The sequence below is a fragment of the Vombatus ursinus genome, unplaced genomic scaffold, assembly GCF_900497805.2.
Source record: "Vombatus ursinus unplaced genomic scaffold, bare-nosed wombat genome assembly UNPS02006779.1, whole genome shotgun sequence".
In the NCBI taxonomy this organism is placed as follows: domain Eukaryota; kingdom Metazoa; phylum Chordata; class Mammalia; order Diprotodontia; family Vombatidae; genus Vombatus; species Vombatus ursinus.
In genome coordinates this window covers 8,523,154-8,549,375 of record NW_020946557.1, presented here as the reverse complement: position 1 = coordinate 8,549,375, position 26,222 = coordinate 8,523,154, and the positions used below count along the sequence as shown (strand labels likewise).

The 26,222-nt window shown below is 39.6% G+C and overlaps 1 protein-coding gene across 1 annotated transcript in view; it reads right to left on the bottom strand.

Annotated features, from left to right (window-relative positions):
• Nucleotides 1-26,222, bottom strand: part of SLC35F1 (solute carrier family 35 member F1) — a 534,036-nt gene that overhangs the window by 52,415 nt on the left and 455,399 nt on the right. Inside the window, exons 4-6 of the mRNA XM_027848652.1 lie at nt 25,377-25,536; nt 13,257-13,413; nt 7,307-7,359 (exon numbers count right to left, since the gene is read on the bottom strand). Of these exons, the coding sequence (XP_027704453.1) occupies nt 7,307-7,359; nt 13,257-13,413; nt 25,377-25,536 (370 nt within the window). The remainder of the gene's footprint in view (nt 1-7,306; nt 7,360-13,256; nt 13,414-25,376; nt 25,537-26,222) is intronic.

Here is a 26,222-nt window from a genome sequence, read left to right as displayed (position 1 = left end):
TGAGGCTTCCAAAGAAAAATGTGATTTATTCATAGGAGGAGTTTTTTTTTTTTTTTACACAGTATGAATCCTAAATACATTTTGGTCCCTTGATGAAATGCAAGTCACATGAGATCTATTGCTCCCTCTCCCCCCCCCCCCCGACCGCCAATGCTAATGGAGGAAAGCTCGAGCCAACAGCCCCCTCTAGTGTGGTGGAATCATGGGAGAGGAAGCTGGATTAGTCACAGATCTACTAATGGCAGCTGTCCTATAGTGCATGTTTCAGCTTTAATAATACCATATAGGCTTTTGGATCCTCCCTTAAGAATCCATATTCCCTAATAAAAAAAGTTGAAAATTATTTTCTTTGCCCTTGGATTTCATCCTTTTTATAATTTATTTGCCTTACTACCAGCTCATTAAAAATGTAAAAGTTAAAACCTTGCTTGGATGATCAATGTATAAATATGCATGGAAATGTATTTGGCTTCACCTTTGGAATTTCAGATGAACACTACAGGAAGACATTGCTTTTCTAATCTGAGCATTGGTGGGAGACAAGGTGCTCCCATGCTCATTCTTCCTGAGAATGGGTCTCTGCTTTCTCTGAGACACTGTTGGAGAGTCAAGAAAGGACTGCATGTTTATCCATCTATTCTCATGGTGCCTGGAACATTATGAACTCTCAATGAGTCTTTAACAAGGATGTGATAGCAACTTGCAGCTGTAATCAGGAAAAAGAACAAGGCAGAAAGATAAATATGCAATAATCTCTTTGCCATTACTGATCAGATACCTCAAACACCACCAAATCCATTTTCTTCTGCTATCCATTTTTCTGGACATTTTATACGATATGATAATCTGTTACAGAGCCTGAATGGTGGCATGGAGTGGTGAATAGAGAAGTGGTCTTGGAGTCAGAAAGACCAAGGTTCCAGTCTCACCTCTGATGTATACTGTCTGTGTGATCCCAGTCAAGTCACTTAACCTCTTTGTGCCACTAGGCAACTCCCTAAGACCATAAGTTGCAGAATAAGTACTGATCGGCATTGTCAAGGCCCAGCTTTTTATCCACTGCACCACCCAGCTGCCTTCAAGAGTATAAACTTTGGAGACAGTAGACCTGAGTTTGAATTTTGTCTCTGCCGCTTAATAACTCTGTGACCCTGGGCAAGCCTTTCAGGGCCTCAATTTCCTTATTTATACAATGAAAGGATTGGACTAGATGACTTTGAACTTCCCTTCCAGACCTAAAATTCTCTGAACTCAAGGGGGAACTATCTATAATGAATGTTTTCACATAAGCTATGTTCCATATTGTTCGTTACGTGGCAAAAGTCCATCAACTGACTGATGTTCATCAATATGTTACCTCTAGCATCTGTAATTTCATTGGAATTTATCTCATGCAGATCACATCCCCTCTATAGGATATCCCAAAAATCTTAGTGCAGTTTTAGGCTTTAATAGCTTAAATGGTCTTCAAGACTTGCTGTGACCAAAATATTCATTGGTATATGGGCCACAGGACAATCAGCCTCTCCAAATTTAGCCAGACTGGTGCTCAAATAGATGTTTGATCTAAAAACAGGCTTTTATCTGAAACCTTCCCAGCTTGGTAATACCTGCCAGAGCTTGGCTTGCCCTGGCATTACCTTCAGGGACTTAGGAACAGCTCCATACTATGGCATTTAAAGCAGAGTAAATACTGAGTTAGTGGCCACCAGGCAGGAGAGCTGTATTTATTTGACTCTCTTCATTAAGAGGAGTTTTTAAGGAATCAAAAATATTTTAAACCGTAAAACAAAGAGTGTAAATAAAAGCCCAGTCCGTCATTTTGTCAGATACAAAGTATATTGTTGGTGAGCCTTTAATGAGGATAGCATTCCATGAAAAAATAAATTATTCAGTTGTAAATAAAGGTTAACATAGCAACACCATATACTAATTTGTTCTTTCTTAGCCTGTCTAATATGCTATTTTGTGAACTTTTAAGCTTGTAGGCTCACAACTGAGCCTAAATTTTGTTAAATTTTTGATAGGGAGTAGAGACTAGGCAAGGAATTTCATCGGTACAAGGAACTTCCAGAATTGACAAAATTACTTCATCCAAACTAGATGGGCACCATAATTACAGTGTCAGTTAGTGACTTTCTTAAAGTGAACTGATGGGTTAAGTGACTTGCCCAGGTTCACACAGCCTTGTGGACAGCATTTGAAGCCAGCTTTTCCTGACTTTGATGCCAGCCTCCAACACAAAATTGGATTGCAAGATTTTTTGACTGTTTTGATAGTCATTATAATTAACTAGTTTTGTTCACAGGAAGACTTTGATCTCTGACCTTTTCCTAAACTGAGATGGTCCTCTTCTTGCAAATTTGAAATTTATTTATGCTTATTATTATTCGTAAACTTTTTCCATAAATAACCCCCATGACAAAGCTATTGCAAAATGGCCATTATGTTTAGGAAGTTGATCATTGCTAGAGGGAGCCTTGGCACTTCATTTTGCCTCTTGTTATACACTTGAATCCACACCTCTTCTCTGGAGGCATAAGATTAGTGTGGTAGATAGAGCATTGGACCTAGAATCAGTAAAACCTGGATTCATATCCTGCCTTTCATATTTGTTGTCTTAGTGACAATGGGCAAATCACTGATCTTTATCAGACCTTGAGTTTCTTTATTTGTAAAATCAAGATAATAATAACTGTAGGTAGAAATTCTTAATGTGTGTGCGTGTGTGTGTGTGTGTGTGTGTGTGTGCGTGTGTGTGCCCTAGACTCCATAGTGAAATCCATGGAACCCTTTTTCAGAATGTTTTTAATTACATAAAATAAGACATACATAGGATCACAATGGAAAAAATTATATTGAAATAGTTTATCTATATCTGGGTAGTTAGGTGGGACTGTGGATAGAGCACTGGGCTTAGAATCAGGAAGACTCATCTTCATGAGTTTAAATCTGGTTTCAGACACTTACTAGTTCTATGACTCTGGGCAAGTCACTTACCCTGTTTGGCTCAATTCCTTATCTGTAAAATGAACTAGAGAAGGAAATGGCAAACCAAACCAGTATTTTTGCCAAGAAAACCCCAAAATGGAGCCATGAAGAGTTGGACATGACAGAAACAACTAAACAACAAAATTTGTCTGTCTATGTTCATGGACTCCACGTTTAGATGTCCAGGATTTTTGAGCCCTCCAGGATTGTTGTGAGGTTTGGTCAATTATAGAGTCATAGATTTAGAGCTGAAAGGAACCTCAGAGGTCTAACTCTCTCATTTTACAGGTGGGGAAAATGATGCTGTGTGACATTAAGTGACCTACCCAAGGTTACACAGGGAGTAAAAATCAGAGATCAGATTAGAAATCTGAACCCTTGTTATTTCCACTATACTATTCTTCAAATGTCCAAGTACTATATAAATGTGAGTTATTATTAGAGTGGCCCACTGGTCTCACCTTCTCTTTTGAAGGGACTGGACATTTTAAAATTTGTTTTTGATTTTAAGAAAGCCAAAGCAAGAAGGTGTTGCTGAGAAACAGCTTTGATAGTGAATTGAGAACCTACCTTTTGCCTCACAGAGGCTGTGTGACCCTGGATAATTCATTTAACCCCTTAGTGCTCTGCACAATTCACTAAAATTATAAGTTGTAGAGCAGGTATCAAATTGCAATGGTAGAGGATGTTGCTTTGCCCATAAAATTATAGGCATGGAAAGAAAAAAAAAAGAAAGAAGGAAAGATAAAGACAGAAAGAAAGAAAGAAGGAAAAAGAAACCCTGACCTCTGAATGAGGTCATGATGACAAGCTGGCACAACTTGGAGAGTGAAAACTGTTAGAGAAGGCTCAGTTTGCTAAGTCATTTGGATGCTTTTGGCCTTTAAAAAACAAAACAAAAACAAACAGCCCACAAACCCAAGTAAGATGTGACATTTCAGACTTTCTCTAGCCAGGGGCACTTGGATTTTAGAATAGTTTAAAGTTAGTTTATGCATTCTTAACACAGTTACAGCAGATGTAGAGAGAGCTCATCGAGTTATTTATTAGTCTTCCTGCTGTGGCTAGAGCATGAAGATTTTGGAGAGGAAGTTTTCACTGTGGAGGATTGTAGGTTTTGCTTGGCTCAGTTAGCTAATCAGAACTGGTTCTATTGAGTAGAGAAAAGAACTCCTCTAACTTAACGCTTTCAAGTGATTGTCCTCTGCAGTTCGCTGATAGAATGGAAGAGAAAGGATAATGAAACAAATAGCAATTCATTAAATGACTTTCTGCCAAGGAGTTTAAAAAAATGATATTTATATTATCCCACTTAACCACTGTCCTTTTTTAGTTTTAAAAATATGTGAGGGGTGACAACATACATGTAAGATTTGAGGTGGGATTGGAAGTAGGGGGGAAGAGGGGAACAATTCAGAGGAGTGTTAGTGAGGAAAAGGAATTTGAAGTTTAGTCGACACACCCTGAAGAGGAAAGGAAGTGTGGAGAAAGGGAGGGAGAGGAAGAAGGAGGAGGAATAGGAAGAGGAGGAGAGACAGAGACAAAGACACAGACAGTTCTTTTGGGGCCCATCTCCAGTGCTACTTTCTAGGGAAGTTGTAGGTCCATTTCTACCCCCTCTGTTCCTCGTACAGTGGGACAGATGCTGCTACGGCACCTGCAGATGCCCAGGGGTGAAATTAAATATCTGACTTGTAGCTTCTTCCTCTGCCTCCCCAAATCTTTCTAGGAATTTGCTCATGAAATTCAAGAAGGGACATCAGTCTCCTTCCTTGACTGAAGAGCTGAGAAATTTGGTCAGGATGAAAATGATAGCTGATATTTATATAGTACTTTAAGGTTTGCAAAGATACACAAATTGTATCATAAATTGCTCTTTGTAACCATCACAATCACTCTGTAAGGTAGGTCCCAAAGGTATTAGCATTATTCTCATTTTAGAGATTGGGGAAACTGAATCTCAGGGAAGTTAAGTAATTTTATCTGTAGCCACAAAGCACATTTGCCATTAAATGTCAAAGAGGGGAGTTGCTTCCAAGTTTTCCTGACTCTGAGTCTAGTACTCTTCCCATTATACTAGACTACTTCTGTCCACTCTGAGAATGGTGAAAGAGTTAGATCTTGGAGTAAAAAAACAAACAACAAAACCCCCAAATGAAACAACAAACCTTCCACTAACCCACAACTTAAAGGGATCAGAAGCAAACAATGAACATTTTGTGTCTATTCCTGGTCAAATTGAGGACATTTTCAATCACTGTCCCTAAGCAGATTGCTCTATGATTAGCCTAACACATCTGATTGCCTTCCCACCTCCCCTGAGCATTTCTAACTACTCTGGTTTGACATTTTCGTGGCAGGATAAGAGCACAAAAATGGAACTCTTTTTTTAATGGTGCATTCAGCCAACCCTGAATTGAAAACTCCCATGGAAGCACATATGACATCTACATAATTAGCAGACACATTCTTTCTGATCATTATTATTACCATCAGTATCAAATTAATTCCTACTCATGGAATACTTGATTTGAGGGGTTACCAAGTGTTCAGAGCATTTTTCCACGGTTCTGAGATGATCAAAAGCAAATACATCCACAATCCACGGCTTGTACCTTTCTCAGCTCCAACCTACTCCCCCTCTATCCCCTTTTGGAAAAAAACCCCTCAAAACCCTGATTTTCATTTAATTGTAACACCTTGCTTCAAAACTTCAAAGAATGAAATAGTAAGGCTTTGTGGTCAACTGATAGGTCTGTGGGCTCCTGAAGACAATAGATGCAAACCCCAGAGGGATCCAGAAATAATAGAATAATTTAAGATATGTCTGCAAAGAGATTTCTGTAGTCAGCAGGTTGACCTTGGATGTAGGAGTTGGTGGTGGGAATGACAATGACAATGATGTACGTGAAGCATGGCTAGACAAGCCTTCTATACACCATTAGATCACAACTTACTTCTGGCAGGTGGACCCATGGTTAAAACATGGCAAAGAATTCCATCTAGCAATGGGGGCACACAATATCATGATCTGTTTGTGCAAGTATAAGGACCTCAGTAGCCTCCCTGCCCCACCACATAAAGAACCAGGAAAGCTAGAATTCCGAGACATCTCCTAAAGTAAGGCTTGTAGTAATGTCTGAAAGTCCCTAGGGAAGTCTGATTATCAATTAGCTGTCAATTTTCTAGGCATTCCACACATTCCCTGCTTTGACTCAACGAATCAGCATCAGTCCCAGAACCTTAATCTGCATACCAAGTGCAGACTCCTCACTGCTTTCCCCCAGTGATTGGTCTTGCTTGACTCAGATAAGAACCCTTCACTGGACTTTCCTGGTTTTTGGGGTACCTGATTCTACCAGGGATTCCAGAAGACCTGACTTGTTTCCATTCTGTTCCTTCTTATTCTGAGAATTTCCTTTCAATAAAAATGGTTTGTTTCATTTTCTCTTTGCTAGCTCCTATACTTCTCTCTTCATCGTACTGTACCTTGAGTTTTTAAACCTCAAATGCATTAAGACAGCATGTATAAGAACAGACACCAAGCGTACCATCCTACAGACTTCAAACCCTGAAATGTTGCTCCAATTTTAGCCAATTGGCTTAATGTATGAGGTTTATAAAATCACCTTGGATCATAAACTCATTTTCTAAATTGAAAAAGGAAAAAGGAATTTGAGAAACAAGTGAAGCCCAGGATGTGCAGAATGACTATAAACCAAGCTCAAAGCATGGCTGTTATTTTCCACCAAATCCATTTGAAAAGCAATTAACTAGTTTTGTGCAAACAGCTCCCATCAGAAAAGGAGTTTATGGCCTCAGAATGCCTTGACAGTCTGTTTTCTTTTATACTTTTTCTTAAGCCCCTTTATCTTTTCCCCTTCCCATATAAACTGTTAGTTCTTAATGACCACAGCAGTTTTCTCACTGTTGCAGCCATTTTCCTGGTCGTGCCAAATTGCCATCCTTTTTGTTCCTTCAAATTTAGGACCTGTTTCATTGCTATTTTAGGGGAGGGCTGGGGTTAAAATGGAGTGTTACCCAAAATCTTTTGGCTTCCAATCTAACGGTGGCCAGGTGTTGTCAGCGGGCAGGGAGCTCAATTAAGAAACATTAGGGAACATAAAATTCCAGTCTATGACACTTTGTAAGGGTCAAACTCTAAAGGTCTTTATTATTTTGTTACTCCTCCTGTTCCTTTATTCCTCACCACCACCATTATCTTCACTCCCACACAAACACAATCCCCTGCTTAAAGAAAATACCTATGGGTTCTTACTGGCAGGCTCTTCAATAAGGTCAACTATCTCCTTACCAATTTGCCAATCCCAGGGTACCTTCAAGAGCTCCTTGTGCTCCATTATAGCCCTAGAAGAGAGAAGAAGGTGAAGAGTAAGAAGAAGTAGGAACACAGCCGAATGTATTTTTGCCCTGATTCATCCAAATAACTGCCCATTCCTTGGATATCATTAAGAAGACTGTACAAAGTACATAAGGACAAGCCTATTTAGTCAGTTTGAGATTTACCTCTGAATAATTTTAGTCCACAGAGATGAGAGCATGTCATTTAGTCACTCATGCTTTGTAACGACTGAATGAAGCAAATTATCTATTCATTGTCTCCACTCCTCCTGCGGGCCCCCTCCAGTATAATTGGTTGAACTTTCTTTAAAAAATTATATTTTCAAAGCTCCTGAGCTTGAAGAGGCTAATCATGACTTTGTATGGGCAGTCTGTAGAGTATAGGAGTCAGGGGGATTGTGGGAAGATGGTGAAAAGATGCTAGGACATAGAAGAGTTCAGATGTTTCTTCCTCCCTCCTCCTCCCCAATACCTCAGAGGGGTTTATAATGTACTGTTACTTGAACTTGGCAAAAACAAAAAACACCCTATAATACTTTGATTATGTGAGCTCTAAACGATAGATACATTATACTGAAGGCTTACAAGTATCTAAATGGCACTGGGCATTCCTCAACTATAGCCCTAGCAAAATGCTATCTTTTATGACTCCTAAATGTAGAAAAGGGGTGGTTAACCTAATGACACACTTTGGCTCTCAATCTAATGGTGGCCAATCAGCAACAGTGAGAAGGAAGCTCAATTAGAGAACAGTAGGGAACCCAGAGTTCCAATCCCTGACAGCTCACATGAATCTCTCAAACCCCAGTGGTCTTTATTGTTTACTTTCCCTCTCCCCCCATTAGTCTTACACTTTTAATTTCACCCAAATACAGATGTTAGCTCCTTATTAATCTAAAATTGAATTCCTGTGTACTTAAAAAAAAGTCAGGAAAGTCAATTAGTTGCAATATGCTTGTTGTAAATAGTGGAAATGGGATACTTTTCCCACCTCCCTCCCCACTCTCTCGCACACAGACAGAGCACTAAATTTAGGTGGTGGTGTTCTTAAAAACCTATATCAAGCATAAAATGAACAAGGAAGCAAGAAATGTTTTCTAGCAGGGTCTTCTCTCTCCAGTGACCTGCCCATTCTGGATTTCTTTATTTATATTTCAAATTGGATAACTCTTGAGGAAAAAAAAACCGAGTATATCTTGTACATGTATTATCTTATTGTATATTCCCAGAATTGGAAGGGACCTCAGAGATCCAATTATTACTCAAAGCATGCATCAGCCCCTAACAAATATCACCTGTCAATATCTTGAGTATCTTGAATATTGAATATATTGTGAATATCTTGAAGATGATAATAATGTTTAGCATTTACATAGTGCTTTAAGATTTGTGAGTGCTTTACAAATATTAGGTAATTTGAACTTCACAACAATCTTGGGAGGTAGGGACCATCATTGTCTGCATTTTACAGATGAGAAAGATGAGGCAAAAATCAAGCGACTTGCCCAGCTAGTAAGTGTCTGAAACTAGATTTGAACTCAGATCTTCCTGATTCTATGTCCAGTGCTCCATCTACTATATTACCAGATTGCTAGTGACTATGGAGTAGGGGAAAAACACTACCTCTTAAAGCAGCTACTTCAATTTTAAAAGAACCCTAATACCAAGAAATGAGTTTGGAAGGTTATTGCAGGCACTGAACCAATGGAGCTATAACTTAATTGCTCAATACATATTCTAAAGAGCAGGTTAAGGTCTACATTACAGGGCTAGAATAATTCCAAAGTCATTCTTCACCATCCTAGCTAAAGGTTCCAGTCCTATTGATGAAGAATTGTGTTTTGCACATTAAAAAAAAAATCAGTCAACAAACTTTTTAAAGCACTTACTATGTGTCAGGACTTAGGCTATGTCCTAACAATGCAATGTCCTAACAACTCATTCCTGTTGTAAAGGAACTCACCTTATAATTAGCTGGGGGGGAGAGGGAAACAATACACAAATAACTATAACTATAACTGTAACTGTAACTATATATATATATGTATATATTTACTGAGCGGTGAAAATGGAAGGTCATCTTAAAGAAAAGGGGCTTGTGGTGGGGATAAGCTTCATACATAAGATGGGGTTTGAGCTGAATCTTTTTTTTTTTTTGCTTGTTGGTGAGGCAATTGGAGTTAAGTGACTTGCCCAGGGTCACACAGTAAGTGTCAAATGTCTGGTCTGAGACTGGATTTGAACTCAGGTCCTCCTGACTCCAGGGCCAACATTCTATCCACTGTGCCATCTAGTTGCCCCTTGAACTAAATCTTGAAGGAAGTCAGGGAAGTCAGGAGGGGATAATGAGGAAATAAAGAATTTCAGTTATGGGGGATAAAGCCTGGAGACAAGAAATGCTGTAGAGCGTTTTGTTTAAAAACTTCAAGCTTGAGGGGCTGGAACATAGAGTGTGTGTGGGAAAATTAAGTATATGAAGACTGGAAAGGCAGAAAGGGGGGGCAGCTAGGTGGCGCAGTGGATAGAGCACCGGCCCTGGAGTCAGGAAGACCTAAGTTCAAATCCTGTCTCAGACCAGACACTTGACACTTACTAGCTGTGTGACCCTGGGCAAGTCACTTTACCTCAATTGCCTCACAAAACAAAACAAAAAAAATCAAAGAAAGGTAGAAAAGGGACCGATTAGCAAGGGATTTAAATGCCAGACAAGTTTATATTTGGTCCTAGAGGCAATAGGGAGTTGCTGTGGGGGTGGGGTGGCATGTGGTAGCATGGTCAGATTCATGCTTTCTGCTTGGTAGCTGAGTGGAAGATGGATTGCAATGGAGAAAAACGAGACAGGGAAACAGGTTAGAAGACTATTACAGTAGTCCAGGTGAGAAACGGAGGGCCTGAAGTAGGGTAGTGCCTTTATGAATAGGACATGATTCAAGTGAAAATACAACCAGTACTGGAAAGAGTGACTGTAAATATGATGTCATCAGACCCCAGGAAATGCAAGAAGACCGGAGTTGGAAAGAAAAAAAGTATAAGATGAAAGTAGGTTTGTTCATTGTGTATAGGGCATTCCAGAGGACAAAAGAGGAAGAAGCAAGATGATCTTATGTAGGACATTTGGGGAAATGGTTGAGAAGGATAGAACTGAGGAAACAAACACCTGGAGGTAGGAAACAAGGTTTGTAGTTCCAGAGCCAGGAGTTCAGAATCAGCAGGAGAAAGAGAGTATGAGGGAATTCATACATGCTTACCCTTGAAGAAAGAGTCAAGACAGAATTACGATGGTCGGAGAGAAGCCCCACCTAAGAGAGGCAGGTGATTAGGCTGTTCAAGGTTGCCCTTCAAGGTCCAACCTCATGGCAGTAAGTGATGTTATGTCTTAGAAGCTTCAGGAGGTCAGCCTCATAACAGGCAGGAGCAGGTGGAGATATGGCTCTGGAGAAGCAGGTCAGGAGGCAGGAGTTGACAGGGAGAAATGAATCTGGCTTAAGGGATGGCCTCTGGAATACTGCAGAAGGCCCTAGAATGCAATGGTCTAAATAGGCCTTGACACAACATCCTCTGGGAAATGACCTGTATTTTTTGGTTAGTCTCCTTGAATCACGTCTTTCACTATTTTAGTCCATCTTTTACTCAGGTGCTAAAACCATCTTCTGAAAGTCCAGGTCACTTCCTTATTCAAACTCCAGTGACTCCCTTCAGGATCAAATAAAAAATTCTCCATTGGAATTTAGAGCCCTTAACAACCTGGTTTTTTCTAGTCTTTTTATACTTTATTCTCCTCTAGGTATTCTACAACCCAGTGATACCCAGCCTTCTTGCTGTTCCTTGCATCTGACAATCCATCTCTCAGCTTTGTACTATTGCATTGGCTTTCCCTCCCCCTATGCCTGAAATGCTTCCCTTCCTCTCTTCTGCCTCCTCTTATTCCATCTTCTGAAGAAGGCCTACCCTGGTCTCTCCCATTCCCAACTCACTACTAATGCCTTCCCTCAGAAATAACTTCCCATTGTATGTATCTCCTATGTGCCCAGTTACTTGTGTGTAACTTCTTTAGAATGGAATCTCCTGAAAGGCATTTTCCCCCTATCCCAAGTGCTTAGTTACATAGGTTTCTATATGCATAAATAAAAAATATGTAGAATTGATACAAAAAAATTTATGCAGGGGGGGTGATGGAAAACATTATCATCTGAGGAGATCAGGAAAGACTCTGGGTAGAAGGGGATATTTAAATTTCTTCTTAAAGGAAACTAGGAATTCTAAAAGGTCGGGCTGACTTATAGGCTGGAAAAGAGAGCCCTTGTGGAAACGCATGGGTAAAAGAGATGGACTATAAGGGAAAAATGCAAAATCAAGTGAAGTTGGAGCATAGTGTACGCGAAGGAGGATAATGTGTAATAAGGTTGGAATAGCAGATTGGTACCAGGTTATGAGGGCTTTAAAGGCCAAGCTGAGGATCATATTTGGTACTTGAAGTGATAGGGAGCCAATGAAGTTTATTGAATAGGAGAGTGACACGGTCAGACCTGTACTTCAGGAAAATCGTGTTGATAGCTATTTGAAAGATGAATTGGAGAGAGACCAGAGGCAATTCAAAGGCTATTTCAGTAGTTCAGGAAAATGTCAATAAGGACTTGAACAAGGGTGGTAACTGTATGAATGGAGAGAGGGGGTGGACATGAGAGATATTGTGGAAGGAGAAGTGATAGGATTTGGTAACTGATTAGACACATGGAGTGACTTAAGAAATGAGGAGTTAAGGATGATACTGCTGTAAATCTGAGGATTAGAAGGATGGTGACGCTCTTGATAGTAATAGTGAAATTCTCAAGTGGAGTGGGTTTTTGGTGAAAGGTAATGAGTACTGTTTTGGATATTCTGAATTTGAAATGCCTATGGAATATCCTATTGGAAATGACCAATAGGCAGTTGGTGATGCAGGATGAGTTCAGTAAAGAAAGTCAGTCTGGATATGCAGTACTGGGGATCATCAGCATAGAGATGAAGATTAAACCCATGTAAACTGATGAGGTCACCAAGAGTATAGAGAGAGAAGTGGGCCCAAGAAAAATGGATAATTTCTAAAAAAGAAAAATAATATGCATATATTTCATCATGGTAAATCGCTGCTCTAAAGCAACATACACATGAACGGCTATTTAATTTTAAACAGTAGATAGCTATCTAATTTTAACTAAAATTATACCATACCTTGGCACATAGCAAACACTCAATAAATGCTCTTTGAATTGAGAAAAGCACTCTAGGCAGTGGATTACTTTCTTGATCATATGAGCTAAGAACAGAATTCTTATGCCTCAAGAGTTATACTGTTCAGTACAGGTAAGGCCTTGTCACCTTGTCAAGTGCATCGGGTCATGTCATTTCCATTTATTCCTTACAATGCACTAAATACCACCCTACTGGTCTGAAAAATCTGATGTACTTCTACTTGTCTCCTAGAAAATTTGATTCCAGTCTATTGCAAGTTAAATACAAAGGAACTAACATTTTAGATTGAAAGGAAGACTTTCCTTACAATTAGAGCTGTAACAATATGGAATGCCTGCCCAGTGAGGTAGTGGGTTCCTTTTACTGGAGGAGTTTAAGTGGAAGTTGAAAGGCTACTTGTCAGGATGTTGTAATGAGGGTTCTTGCATCAGGTGGTGGCCAATTGGATGGCCTCTGAGTCTCTTCTGGTTCTAAGACTCTGCATTTTATGAAAGTGCTGATTGCTAATTTTCAGACTTGAAAAGAGGCATGAGTGATAGGGACCCATTAGTGCTGATTTTCACAAGAAGTGACCAGATTCATTCAATATAAGAAATAAGGGGTGGAGATAGAAAAGCCAGAGAATTGATCAGTGATTTGTACTCTCTAAAATGCTTTTTCTTTCTACTCACAGCTGAATTCCACTGAAGAAGGCACCAAAGAGTCCAATCATTCCTAGAAATTCAACCCGGCTCAATGTTCGGATGATGTATTCTTCCCACACGTTCGAGATGCCATAGAGTGTGGCTCCTCCTAGGACCAAGAGGTCTCCTATCAGCTTATTTTCTCCTGGAAACCAAAAACATATAGCATCACATGAGATTATCCATGAAGGGAACCCTCCTCTACACAGTAAACTGAAAGGTTCTTGCATTCACCTCAGAGACCATCAAGCCCAGTGATATCCAATTCAACTAGAAACAGGGGCTACTAATCCATACATAAGGATTCCTGTGGGCCACACATTGACTTAGTTTTAAAATGTAATGTTATCTGTGTTTTATCATATTTTTATTTATTTTGTTAAGTATTTCCCAATGCCATTTTAATCTTGGTTGTGCTGTTCTTGGGAGTGTTGTAGACTTCATGTGCCCTCAGATGACATGTTTGGCACCTCAGAACTAGCCAACCCTCTCCTTTTGCTTGTGAGGAAACTGAGGTACAAATCAGTTAAGTTATTTGCCCAAGTTCGTGTGGAATTAAATGACAGAACAGTTCATCCAACCTCAAACCCAGCACTCTTTCCATTATTCTTGCGACTGTAATATCCTCTGAGGGCAAAGCCTTTACCTAAATGAAATAAATGATATCACCTTTCATAGCCCACTCATTTAGAAGCCTTTCTTAAATCAGGGGCAAATGCCTCATATCCATCTATTCACACATGCATAGGACACGCCTACTTCAGTGTACCTCAACAATTCTCTGTGCACATGGGACAAACAAATGCTACATGGACTTGCCTGAGGGACAAGGCCCTTGAGATTGATCTTATTAGCCCTGGATTTCATCCCCTGCCATAGTAAGGTGAAAACAAAGCAACCAACAACTAGGAATTTAATAGTGGGCAAAAATGTGCACTTTCTAAAGAAATGAGAACCAAAGAAACTATAGGTTGAAATTCTCAAGTTCTTGCCTTTTCAGTTTAATATATATGTTATAATAGGAAAAATAAATGCAATTTACTGAAAGACTGATATTTTCTGTCTGTTACAGAAAAAGTATGCTGTAAATCTTACATGGTTTTTTGTTTGAATCTAATATTTCAACAAGTTTCTCATATAAACATTAGCCATAATTAGTTCAATTTTCTTGTTGAGTATAGTAGGATGTGCAATGAATGAGGGAAGAGAAGGAAAATGGGCTTCCATGACTACATCCTGGCTTAGCCAGGGAGGAATTTTTGGTCTTGTCCCACTGAGTACAGGTCCCAGAGACACACCAACATGCATAAATGGATTTGTTGTTGTCAGTAGTTTCAGCTGTGTCTGGCTCTTTGTGACACCGTGTGGTAATTTTTTTTGGCAAAGATACCGGAGTGTTTTGTCATTTCCTCCTTCAGCCCATTTTACAGATGAGGAATTGAGGCAAACAGGGTTAAGTGACTTGCCCAAGGTCACACAGCTAGAAAATGTCTGAGGCCAGATTTGAACCCACCAAGATGAGTCTTCCAGGTCTGGTACTCTTTCCACTGTGCCATCTACTTGCCTCTAATAAATGGATGTATATCTCTGAAAGAGAGTATGGGCTGAAAGGTCTATAAAGGTAGACAGGGCAACTTTACCTATGAAAAAATAGCCAGTTGAGATGAGCTTTAAAGGAAGCTATGGATTCTAAAAAGCAGAGCATAAGAGGGAAACTGGTTTCTTGGAAGCTTGGTAACTTTGGTGTCTCAGGGTTTCTTTGCTTGCTTCCTTCCTCCTTCCCATTCTTTGTTCCTCCCCTCCCCTCTCTCCCTTCCTTTCCTTTTTTTCCTTTTTCCCTTTCTCCTTTCTTTCTTTCTCTCTCTCTCTTTCTTCTCTTCCTTCCTCCTCTCATCCCTTCCCTTCCTTCCTTATTAAGTACCTGTTGCATAAAACCTACTATACTAGGAAAGAGAGAAACAAATATAACAAGACCTGGTTCCTTGAGGAAACAAACAGCTAGGTGCCCAGTGCATAGAGTGCTGGACTGGGGAAAACCTGAGCTTGAGTCTTCCCTTAGATACTAGCTGTGTGACCCTGGACAAGTCATTTAACCTCTCTGCTCTCAGTTTCCTCCTCTGTAAAATGGAGATAATAAAAATAGCACCTATTTTTCAGAGTTGTTGTGAGGATCAAATGAGATACCATAAATAAAGTGCTTTGAAAACTTTCAAACACTATCTTTTTTTTTTTTTTTTCCGCTGAGGCATCTAGGTAGCACAGTAGATACAGTGCTGGACCTAAAGTTAGGAAGACCTGAGTTAAAATGCTGTCTTAGACACTTACTTGCTGTGTGACCCTGGGAAAATAATTTAACCTCTCTTGGTCTCAGTTTCCCCATCTGGAATGGGGATAAGAATACTACCTACCTCACAGAGCTGTTATGAGGATAAGATGAGATAATATTTGTAAAGCACTACGAATTTTAAAATGGCACATAGATGCTAATTACTATTATTAATGTAATGCAAATTAGAATCTGAAAAGTATACAAGTACATGCTCAAATGTAGTTGATGTTGGGTGGGGAGGAGGAAAGCTATGCTTCTTTTTTTGTCCACTGGGCAGTATTCTTTCCTTTTTTTTTTTTTTACTTGCTTTTTGGTGAGGCGATCAGGGTTAAGTGACTTGCCCAGAGTCACACAACTAGTAAATATCAAGTGTCTGAGGCCTGATTTGAACTCGGGTCTTCCTGATTCCAAGGCTGGAGCTCTATCTACTGTGCCACCTAGCTGCCCCAAACTAACCCACTGGGCAATATTAAGAAGCCATTCTCTAGGAAACTGTGATCTGGTCAACATGGCCTTCTTGTTCTACCTCACATTCAATGTTACATCCCCCATCTTTCTTCATGCCTGGGAATGTGCTCCCTCGTATGACCTGCTATTTAGGAAGCATGGCTTCCTTTAAAGCTCATCTCAACCAGCCGTAAGACCCTTCCTGATCCTCCCAGCAGCTAGTAGCTCCCCACCCAAATTACCTTGGGAGGTACACCCATCCTAGAACGCACAGCAGTGGATGTCTTGGAACAGAGACTCCCTGAAGACAATGTTTGAAGGTGGCTGGAATTGGTTCTTAGGAAGGGCTGGGAAAGAGGAAGCTGTACTCTAGGGTGAAAAGGTGGATCACTTCCATCCTGAGGTATGGCACACTTTGCAGAATCAAGCACTCAGCTTGGGATCTGGGCTTTTCTGCTCTTCTCTTCAAACACTGAGAAAAGCTTCAGTGGAGAACAGTGGCTCATACCGGTAAGCACTGAGCCTAGCCAGCCAGCCCAGGTGGGGAGAGATGACCCCTGCTGCCCCTCAACACAATTTTCTCCTCCCATGGCTCTGAGCCAAGGAGAAAGCAGCTGTCCTTAATTGCCCCACACATTGGTCAGCCTTCTTTTTCTTTGTAAGCAGGTGTTAGCACAGGAAAGCCCTGGCTCCTTGGTTCCTGCTCTGCAGCAGTTGGCTGACCTAGTCAACTGAACCTAGTTTTAAACCTAAAACAGCACTAAGACTTCTGGAACACCCTGTATTTTGTATATGCTTCCATATTTATAGGTTGTTTCCTCTAATAGAATATAAACTCCTGGTGGGCGGTGGCTGTGCCATTTTTGTCTTTGTATTCCCAGATCCTAGTCAAATGCCTGCCACATAGAAAGTACTTAGTACTCATTGATTACATACACTTCCCAATATACCTGCTTACTTTATTTTGTGAGGAACTAAGATAAGAAGGTTCTTTTTTTTTTAAGAAATAGACCAGGATCATACATCAAAATGAATGTTGATTTCCTCAAAGTAGTCACTTGGGAAACTATACTGTATAACAATTTTGAGTGCAATACGAATCTGGGCATTTTTTTTTTGGAATTGCCTTCAGAGATTGCATCCCAGTCTCTTGATCATCTGTAGTTGTGGTAAACCTTGGTTTTTTGAGATTGGATTAGGTTTTTGGAAACAGTTAAAATCCATTTTTGTCAGTATTGGGAATTAGTGGTTGGCAGGACTGGCTAGACAGGAGCTGTCTGGGAACTGGAAACTAGACAGTCTTGCTAAGTTGAGACAGGAAATTGGGGCAGGTCTCAGCAGCAAGTAGAGGAAGGAAGTTAAGACAGGTAGGTGGGTGGGCTCAGAAATATTCTCTGTTATCTGGAGAATGGTTGGAATTCCCAGCAGTTTGGTGGTACAGATGGCAGCAGGGGTTTGGCAGCAAACAAGAGGTAGTGGTCCAGGTAGGCAGATGGTTATCCCTGGGGAGATCTGGCAGTTATATAAATAGAAATTCCAGGAGAAAGGCAGAGCATGCAATCAGAGCAGCAGGCCACAAACAGTATTCTCAGCAGGCAGGTAGCCTTTCCATTCCTGTGGCCCCTCTCCATCCCCTTGATATTCTTGCATAACTTATAAATGGGCTTGGCAGACAGTTCTGAAAGAACTCCATGCCTGTTCTGAGCACTGGCAACATCATAGAAATAAGGCTCAAGGGATCATTTTGAAGAACATTTTGGACAATCTGAAGGACAATTTGATATAGAATTCTGTGATTTCTGGCTCTTGTGATTCTCTCTGCTGGTCCAGAAGGTCATGCTTTTAAGAACGTATATACAAATAGTCCTTAAGAAGAGGCAGTGCTGCAATGTCCAGGCCTTGGGATGTCTGATGTAATCTCATGTATGTTAGCTAACTTTTTTTTGCCTTTAGCTATAAAATAATGATGTTTGGCAAATTCAAAGAATTCATTATATTGTGTAGAAAAGTTAAATTATCATGCATGTTTATTTTTTTATAGCTTGGGGGTTCTAATCTTTTCTTTTAAAAATTCTAAAAACAGATCATATGGTTTCACTGACCTTTTATTTATTTTAATGCTCAAATTTGAAAAAGGCACAGTGAACTCTCTTCTAGGAATTCTATTAACTGAAAACTCTAGTAATCAGCACTTTATTAATACAAAGATAATTGAAGTTCATAGTAATGATCTCATGTCCTTGAAAGATCCTGAAATGTCTTCTGGCTCATCAAAAATTAAATTGTTTTCAAGAGTAGCTGTTTGTTGTGCATTTTATTAAATTTGAATTCTTTGAAAATTAATGATCCTCCTGTAATGTATATGACAGACTATTAAGAGAAATAGCATAGAAAGGTGGAAATAGTTCTGGATATGGAGTCATAAGATGGGAGTTTAAGACCTTGATCTTCCACTTACTAACCTTGTGATACTAGGCAAAGGTACTCTGTCTCAATTTCCTTATTGATAAAATGGGGATATTAAGGATTGCAACCTCAGACGGTTGAGGTGAAAATTGAATGATATAATGTATTTATAGTATTTTATAATCCTTAATGTGTGACAAAAATGTTAGCTATTATTATATAGTATGGGTGAGAGACACAACCTCTTAAATGAGAGAGTTGAAGAGAATGACCTTTAAGGTCCCTTTTCTGGCTAAAAGTTGAGAACTATACTAGTTTCCCCTGCTTCTCCCCAATTCCCTGATTTATATATTTCTTATTATGACTATCAGTCTTACCTTTTGCTTGGTGATAAATTTTGGGGATTTGGATGCCAATTAATTCAGATACAGTGGCTCAGCAGGAAAAACCTTAGCCCTCTCCTTTGACAGGTTTGAGGAAATTTCAGAAAAGTCATGCACCATTTTTTTGAGCACATGGTGAGGATGAGTCCAATTCAATTCAACAATTTTTTTAAAAAAGCATTTACTATGGGAAAGGAACTGGGCTGGGGATACACGGCCAAAAGAAAAAAAAAGCTTTTTCAGCTCCCAAAGATGTTACATATTTTTCAGTGGGCTTTGGGTATATATAGATAAGTTTAAGAAAATCTGAGGAAAAAGAGAGAACTAAGCATTAAGGGGATTAGAAAAGGCTTCCTCCAGCAGACAGAGGCTTGGTTGAGCCTTTAATGTGCTAGGAGGTCTTCAATTTTGTCATCTTCAATTGGCAAAATGAGCTCAAGTTGAACCCTGTGAGTTGGTGTTTTATGATAAAGGCACCTATAAGAAGCTTTTGGATTTGTCAACAAATTTTGGAAAATTGGGCTTTTTGTACTCAGGATTTATCAGTCAGATAGTTATAGTTATCAGATCCAATGCTTGGTTCGTGACCAGATGATCAGTTGGTAATCAGTTGAATTCTTTTTAACTTAAAGGAAGAGGGGGAAAAATGGGTAAAACTAGTGAACACTCAAACACAATGGATGTTTAAAATCTTTAATAATTGGAAAATAAAATGGGAGAAACATATCTTGGCAAAAAAGACTATGTTGAAAGATAGTAAATGCCTTCTGTAAAAGCAAGTTCTTTTGATCAAAATTTGTTGCCAAATTCCAAATTTAGAAAACTACTACCATCTACCTCAAATCACTACTGTCTTCCCCAGATTTCCTCCACTATCATTCCCAGTCTCTTTCTGATCTTCAGTTTCTACCTATCTACTGGCTCTTGCCTATAAACATGCTGTTTCTACCACTCTAAAAGAAAACAAACAAAATTCCCAAACCAAAAACAACCCTTACTTGATCCTTCCCTGATACCTATATTCCTGGATATCTTGGTTAAACTTCTTGAAAAACAATCTCTACTAATTCTTCTACTTCCTGTCATCTCACAGTCTTCTAAACTGTTGCAATCTGGTTTCCTAACATCATCAGTCAATTGAAACTGATCCATACAAAGTTTTTTGTTGGTCAGTCATGTCTGACTCTTCCTGACACCATTTGGAGTTTTCTTGGCATAGATAATGGATAGGTTTGTCATTTTCTTCTTCAACTCATTTTACAGATAAGGAAACTGAGGCAAACAGGGTGAAGTGACTTGCCACAGTCACATAGCTAGTAAGTGTCTGAGGCTGAATTTGAACTTGGAGATGAGCCTTCCTGACTCCAGGCCCAGTCATCTATTCGTGCACCACCGAGCTGCCACCATCTAAAGTTACTAATGATCTTTAAATTGCCAGATGTGATGGCCCTTTCTCAATCCTCATCCTTCTGTAGCATTTGACACTATTGAGTACCTCCTCTAATATCCTTTTCTCCCCTCTATTTTGTGTGTGTGACTTTGCTGTCTCTTGGTTCTCTTTTCCTACCTTTGTGTGTGCTCTTTCTCATTCTCCTTTGCTAAATTCATGTCATGCTCCCTAACTGTGTGCATCCCCCAAGACTCTGTCCTGGGCCCTCTTCTCTTTTTTCCCCTCTATTTTATTTCAATTGTTAATCTCACCGATTCCATGGGTTCTATTATCATTTCTATGTAGATGAATCCCAGATAATATATTCAGCCCTAATTTCTCTCTTGAACCAAAACCCCACATTATCAACTTCCTACTGGGCCTTTCAAGCTGGATGTCCCATACTGGATCTCAAACTCAACATATCTAAAACAAAGCTCAATGTCTTCCCCTTTGAGCCTAAATCAAACACTAACTCATCTGACTGGCATTTAAAGCCCTTCACAATCCATCTTCTTCCTGCCTCTCCAGTTTTCTTACACTTTCCTGCCCTCCATCTACTCTACAATTCAGCCATATTGGTGTACTTTCTAGCACAATACATTCTTACTGGGCCTTTTTACTTGAAGTCTCTTCCTCCTCTCCTTCTTTTCTTAGATTCTTTGTCTTCCTTCAAGACTCAGCTCAAATCTCTCTTCTGCAGGAGGCCTTTCCCAGTCTTCACAGCTACTGCCTTCCCCTCCAAGGTTATCCTCCATAGGAATCTTGTATCTACTTATTTATGTACCTATTGCCCCCCTCATTAGAATGTGAACTCCCTGAGGACAGGAACTTTTTTTTTGGGGGGGGGACCTTTCTTTGTATCCTCAGTGCTTAGCATAGTGTTTGGCACAAAGTAAGTGCTTAATAAACAGTTGATTGATTTTCATTTTAGCTTTGTTATTTTCTGATAGCCTCACATATGTTTTCTTTTGATTTTAGCGATGCAGAAGAATCACAGGAATCTATTTTGGTGGGGTTGTGCTAAGGTCATTTTGCAAACTCTAAATGCTTAAAATATTTGAAGCAGCTTCTTTTAATGATGTCTCTTTCCCAAACATGAATAAATAGAGAGAGATTCTGGGCTGTACTGCTGACAAGATGCACTTCACACAGAGCCCAGGTGCAGAGATAAATACTCATATTAGTGACATCTATTTTTTAATTATGACAACAGCAAAAACCAACTCTTTTCAAGTGAATTAAAAGAGGTCTGGAGCTATCTAAATCTAAATCTTCCTTTGCTGGGTAAGCAGTTACAATTTTTTTTCTCATACAAAGAGCTGGTCAATGCCCATCAACTATGACCCTTTGCTCTTTGTTCTGACTTTAACCTCCAAAGCGAGACCCCCTCCAAAGTGGATTTAGATGGTAGTTCAATGGAAAGAGCAATGAGTCTGAAATCAGAGGACTTGAGTTCAAAAGCTTCCCCCCACCTCCACCTTGCTCTCTACTCCGAATGTTATCTTGGTCATATCACTTAAACCTCATTGAACCTTAGTTTTGTCAGTGCAAAATGAGGTAGTTAGACTAGGGCTTCTGAGGTCCCTTGTAGCTCTTCTAGCCCCCATAGCCCTCTATCTATGGCCCAAGGCCTGAGGGAGGTCTTCAACTTCTTTCTCTCAACAAGGTCAAACTCGTCAGGTCAGCAATCAAAAGCAATGCTTCTGGCACAAATGTCATCTTCTATGCTTTGAGAATTTTCTCCAGAATGGGGAGTACCTGATGCTATCAAAAGCTTTTATGGGCAAAAATCACTCCAAGAGAATCTCCATGCAGATAATGCCTTACACCTAGTAGACACTTAATAAATGTTGATGGAGTTGAATTTTATTGAATATAAAAACATTCCAATGAAGTGGAATTAAAGTCTTCTGGAGAAGAAGCTATCTCAGATAGCTTCATTTATCCATTGTCAAATTGCCAGAGACAACTCCCAACACCCCAAAGTGGGGCAACATGGATTTAATAGCAGAAAATGGATTGTCAAACTGATTCTTTTCCTTGAAAAGCTCTCTGGCCTGGGGTAGTGATCTATCTTGGACTATACTTTTGATATGGACTTTAATGAAGTTTGGATTATTATTTTTAGAATAGACAATTCATACCATCCCAAATGTCTACCTGAGGATAAATAGGCTGAATATTACCTTTCAGGAGTTATCCAAAAAGCACTTGATCAGCCTGGGATTTGAGCTTTATGATTATGATTGGCTGGGGGAAGAGAAAGAGTGATGAGGTCTTTAGGCTAGGTTGAAATCAAATGCTGTCTGGTTCCATCTCATAAGCAGCGTTTCTAACTATTTTGATTAGGGGACATTTCAACCTGCTGAATGAGGTTGTTGTTGTTCATTCTTCATTCTTAACTGCCTTCATGAGAAGGGAAAGCTGTGGCCAACCAATACTCTGGTGTAGAATGAGCTCTTGGGATCCTAGATTTGGGTATGTCCTGTAATAATGCCAACTGGGTATGGCACCATTTCAGTATCACAGAAGGTAAAATATAATGATGATGTCTCATTCTTCTAAAACCCCTCTCTTATGTGTCATAAAACCTATTGTAGTCTCTGCCATAAACAGACAGCTGAAGTCTCACTTGGGGATGTGGGATGTGTTTACTCATGTCTGTATTATTTCCAAATAGGATTATTATGAATGGCCCCCAAATGCATTGTATTTTTTCCTTTTTAAAATAGAGCACCTTGGCTAATGCTTCATTTGCCCAGGCAAGGGAGATACAAAGAATTGTTGGGTAGATAGAGGTGGAGGAAGAACAGTAAACACCGTGTTAGTAGAGGTAACTAAATGAAATAATTTCAAGTTTAACCTTATGGCATGGAAATGATACCTGTAAAGAACTTTGCAAACCTTCAAGCACCCCATAAATTATAGTTATTAATAAACATTTTAATTTGGCTATGCTGATTGACCCTTCACTCTTTACCCTGAGGGTAGTTTCATCTAGTCTCAGGGTTCTTATCTTGGTCTCTCCTTCCTAAGATGCTGGCCACCCAGGTCTGTGGCTGGGACAGGCCCATTATATTTATGCAATCACAGAGAGCATGAAACTGGTGCTTGAGGACAGGGAATAAGCATAGTACAGTAGAAAGGGATGAATTAGAGAGAACCTAGGGATGGTAGTGGGAGAAAGCTACCATTAAAGATGAGAAGAGACTGAATCAAAGGTACATGTAGAGGAGACGGCCTTGGCAAGAAGTTGCTGGCCAGCACAAAGCTGGCCATCAAAGACTGGAGTGCAAAAGGAAATAGGAGAAGGTTCTTGGTTCAAATTCTGACTCTAGCTATATGATCTTGAGTGAGTCACTTGATCTCCTTGGGCCTCAGTTTCCTCTTCTGTAAAATGAGATAGTTCGACTAGACTAAGAGTTCTTAACCCTTTTTTTGTGTGTCATGCATCTCTTTCATAGTCTGATGAAACCTATGGACCCCTTCTCAGAATGATGTTTATAAAAATTTCAGTTAGAGGTCAGTGAAAATAAAGATGTGATTTTTTTCTTCCTCTATGTTCATAAAGCCTCTGAAATCTATCAATACACTCATGTTAAGAACCCCTAAACTAGATGATCTCTAAGGTTCCTTTCAGCTCTCAATCTATGATTCAATAATCCCATGATTATTATGTAACCAAATAGTGACTTCAGACCAACAATGTCAATATTTCAGGCAAAAACAATATTGTCTTAGTTGTTCAAACATTGTACAAGGGTGACCAGACTTATAAAATAGAAAACATACTGACTGTGTCTACATGCATACCAAGGTAGCCTATTATAGTACCTTAATTGACTATAGACAGGGGAGGGGAGAGAAAACATGATAATCCTGCCCAAAATAAGCACTAGTCACCCTCTGCTTGATAGGATTCATTCTACAGGTACAACTTTAGCAGCAGAATAAACAATCTTTATCCATGGTACTTATTTTACTCGAGTTCTGTTCTTACAGAAAGATCCATTCCCACTTTGACATTTAATCATTCACTTAACAGAAAGGACAGTCCCAGACTGATTCCCTATGAACTACTAATCTTAGAGAAAAGCTTACCCCCATTCCAAACCCATTTCTTACACTTGAACAAAGTGGGTCTTCTTTTCATCCCTAACAGATCGATTTGTAATATTAAGATAAAATATTTTTAAAGGAAATTTTTATAGAAATGGCACTCCATTAACAAAAACATTATCAAAAAATTTACTTTTAAGATCACACTGTGGACCAGGGCTCTCTAACTAGAGACTAATAATTGATTTCTAGCTCAAATTTGAAAAGTCTTTACTTCCTCTTCCCTTCAGCATTACTGAAAAGCTTAAATGATAGGTTGCCAAGCATGCAAGCAGAGGACCTTGAAGTGAAGATGCTAAGTTCATGACCATAGTTACTACATATCTAGACAGAATTCTGAATCTGTGGCCTTTAAGACACAGACTGAATGATCCCTGAAGTCACTCAACAATTGCACTGAACTCCAGCTTTTTTTTTTCCACTGAAAAGAGGAAATTCTCAAGGTCCATTTGCTGATAACCTTAAACTTTTTCCTTTACCAGAGTCCTACTCTGATACTTCATGGTGGTATGGTAGTGACTTTGTATTTTGGAAGGCTAATGGCTAGCATTAGACTAACTCTGGAAGATCCTATCAAGGAGATAGGATCCCTACAGGAGGGCTTGGCAAACTATGACCCTCAGGCCAAATCTGGCCTGCCCCCAATCTCAGGCCATAAAAAATCAGGTGACAGGCCAGATATGACCTGAGGGGACCACAGTTTGCCGACCCCTGGCCTGGAACATATGAAGTGCCTGGCTTCATGCCTGGCTTCTGAAGACCTAGTCTAGTTAAGTTTAAAGAGGCTCACCAGCAGAAGATTTGCCACCAGATGATGAATTTTTGGCCCAACAATTCATGAAGACTGTCAAAGGGGTCATAATCTGTGTCACACTGTGTCAGTGTGCACACTGATGAAATTGGACACTTTGAAATAATGAAGAGGTAAATTTTGTGGCTCCTCACATGGATTGCACCTAGAAAATCAATGCAAGAAATTTCTTTGGACTCACCTGCTCCTTGCTGTCTTCCCACAAGAACATCAGCTCCTGCCATGCAGCCCATTCCCAGGATGCAGACCACAATGCCAACAAAGTGCACAGCCTTGTATCGGATTAGCAGGAAGAACCAGGACAGGAGTATCACTACTGGGATGACAAAGCAGTCCAAGAGCTGTTTAGAGAGAAGAACAGGAGCAAGAATAAAATATTGCTATTTTACCAGCAGTTTGGTGCTTTGCTCAGAGTAGATGCTTAACAGGTTTGTACAGTTCAGTGGAATTGGATTTTCATCAATAAACATTCACTGTACATCAACAGACATTCATTTGTCACATGTAAGGGGCTTCCACTGAACTCAGGGCTGAGGAAATAAAAGTGTTAATTAGTAAAAATAATAATCATTTCTATTGCCCTTTAAGATGTACACAATGCTATATATTTATATATATATATATATACACACATGTATGTATATACATACATATTACATACACACACACACACATACATAATCTCCTTTGATCCTCACAACAACCTGTGAGGAAGGTTCTCTTTTTGTTCCCATTCTACAGATGAGTGAACTAAGGCTGAGAGATGTTAAATAATTTGACCAGGGTCATGCAGCTATGGAAATGTCTAAGTCAATATTTAAACTCAGGTCTTCCTGACTCCAAATCTAGCTCTCTGTACCACCTAGGAGCTTATAGGACTCTTGGCTTCATTTGATGCTTCCTTTCATTTAACTTTTGTTTCAACTCTTACCCAGCCCTCAGTCATTGAATGGGTGTGGCCTCAGGCAAACCAAGACCTGGGAAAGACCTTAACTTGGAAGGCCAAGGTCACCCACTGCATCCTGGG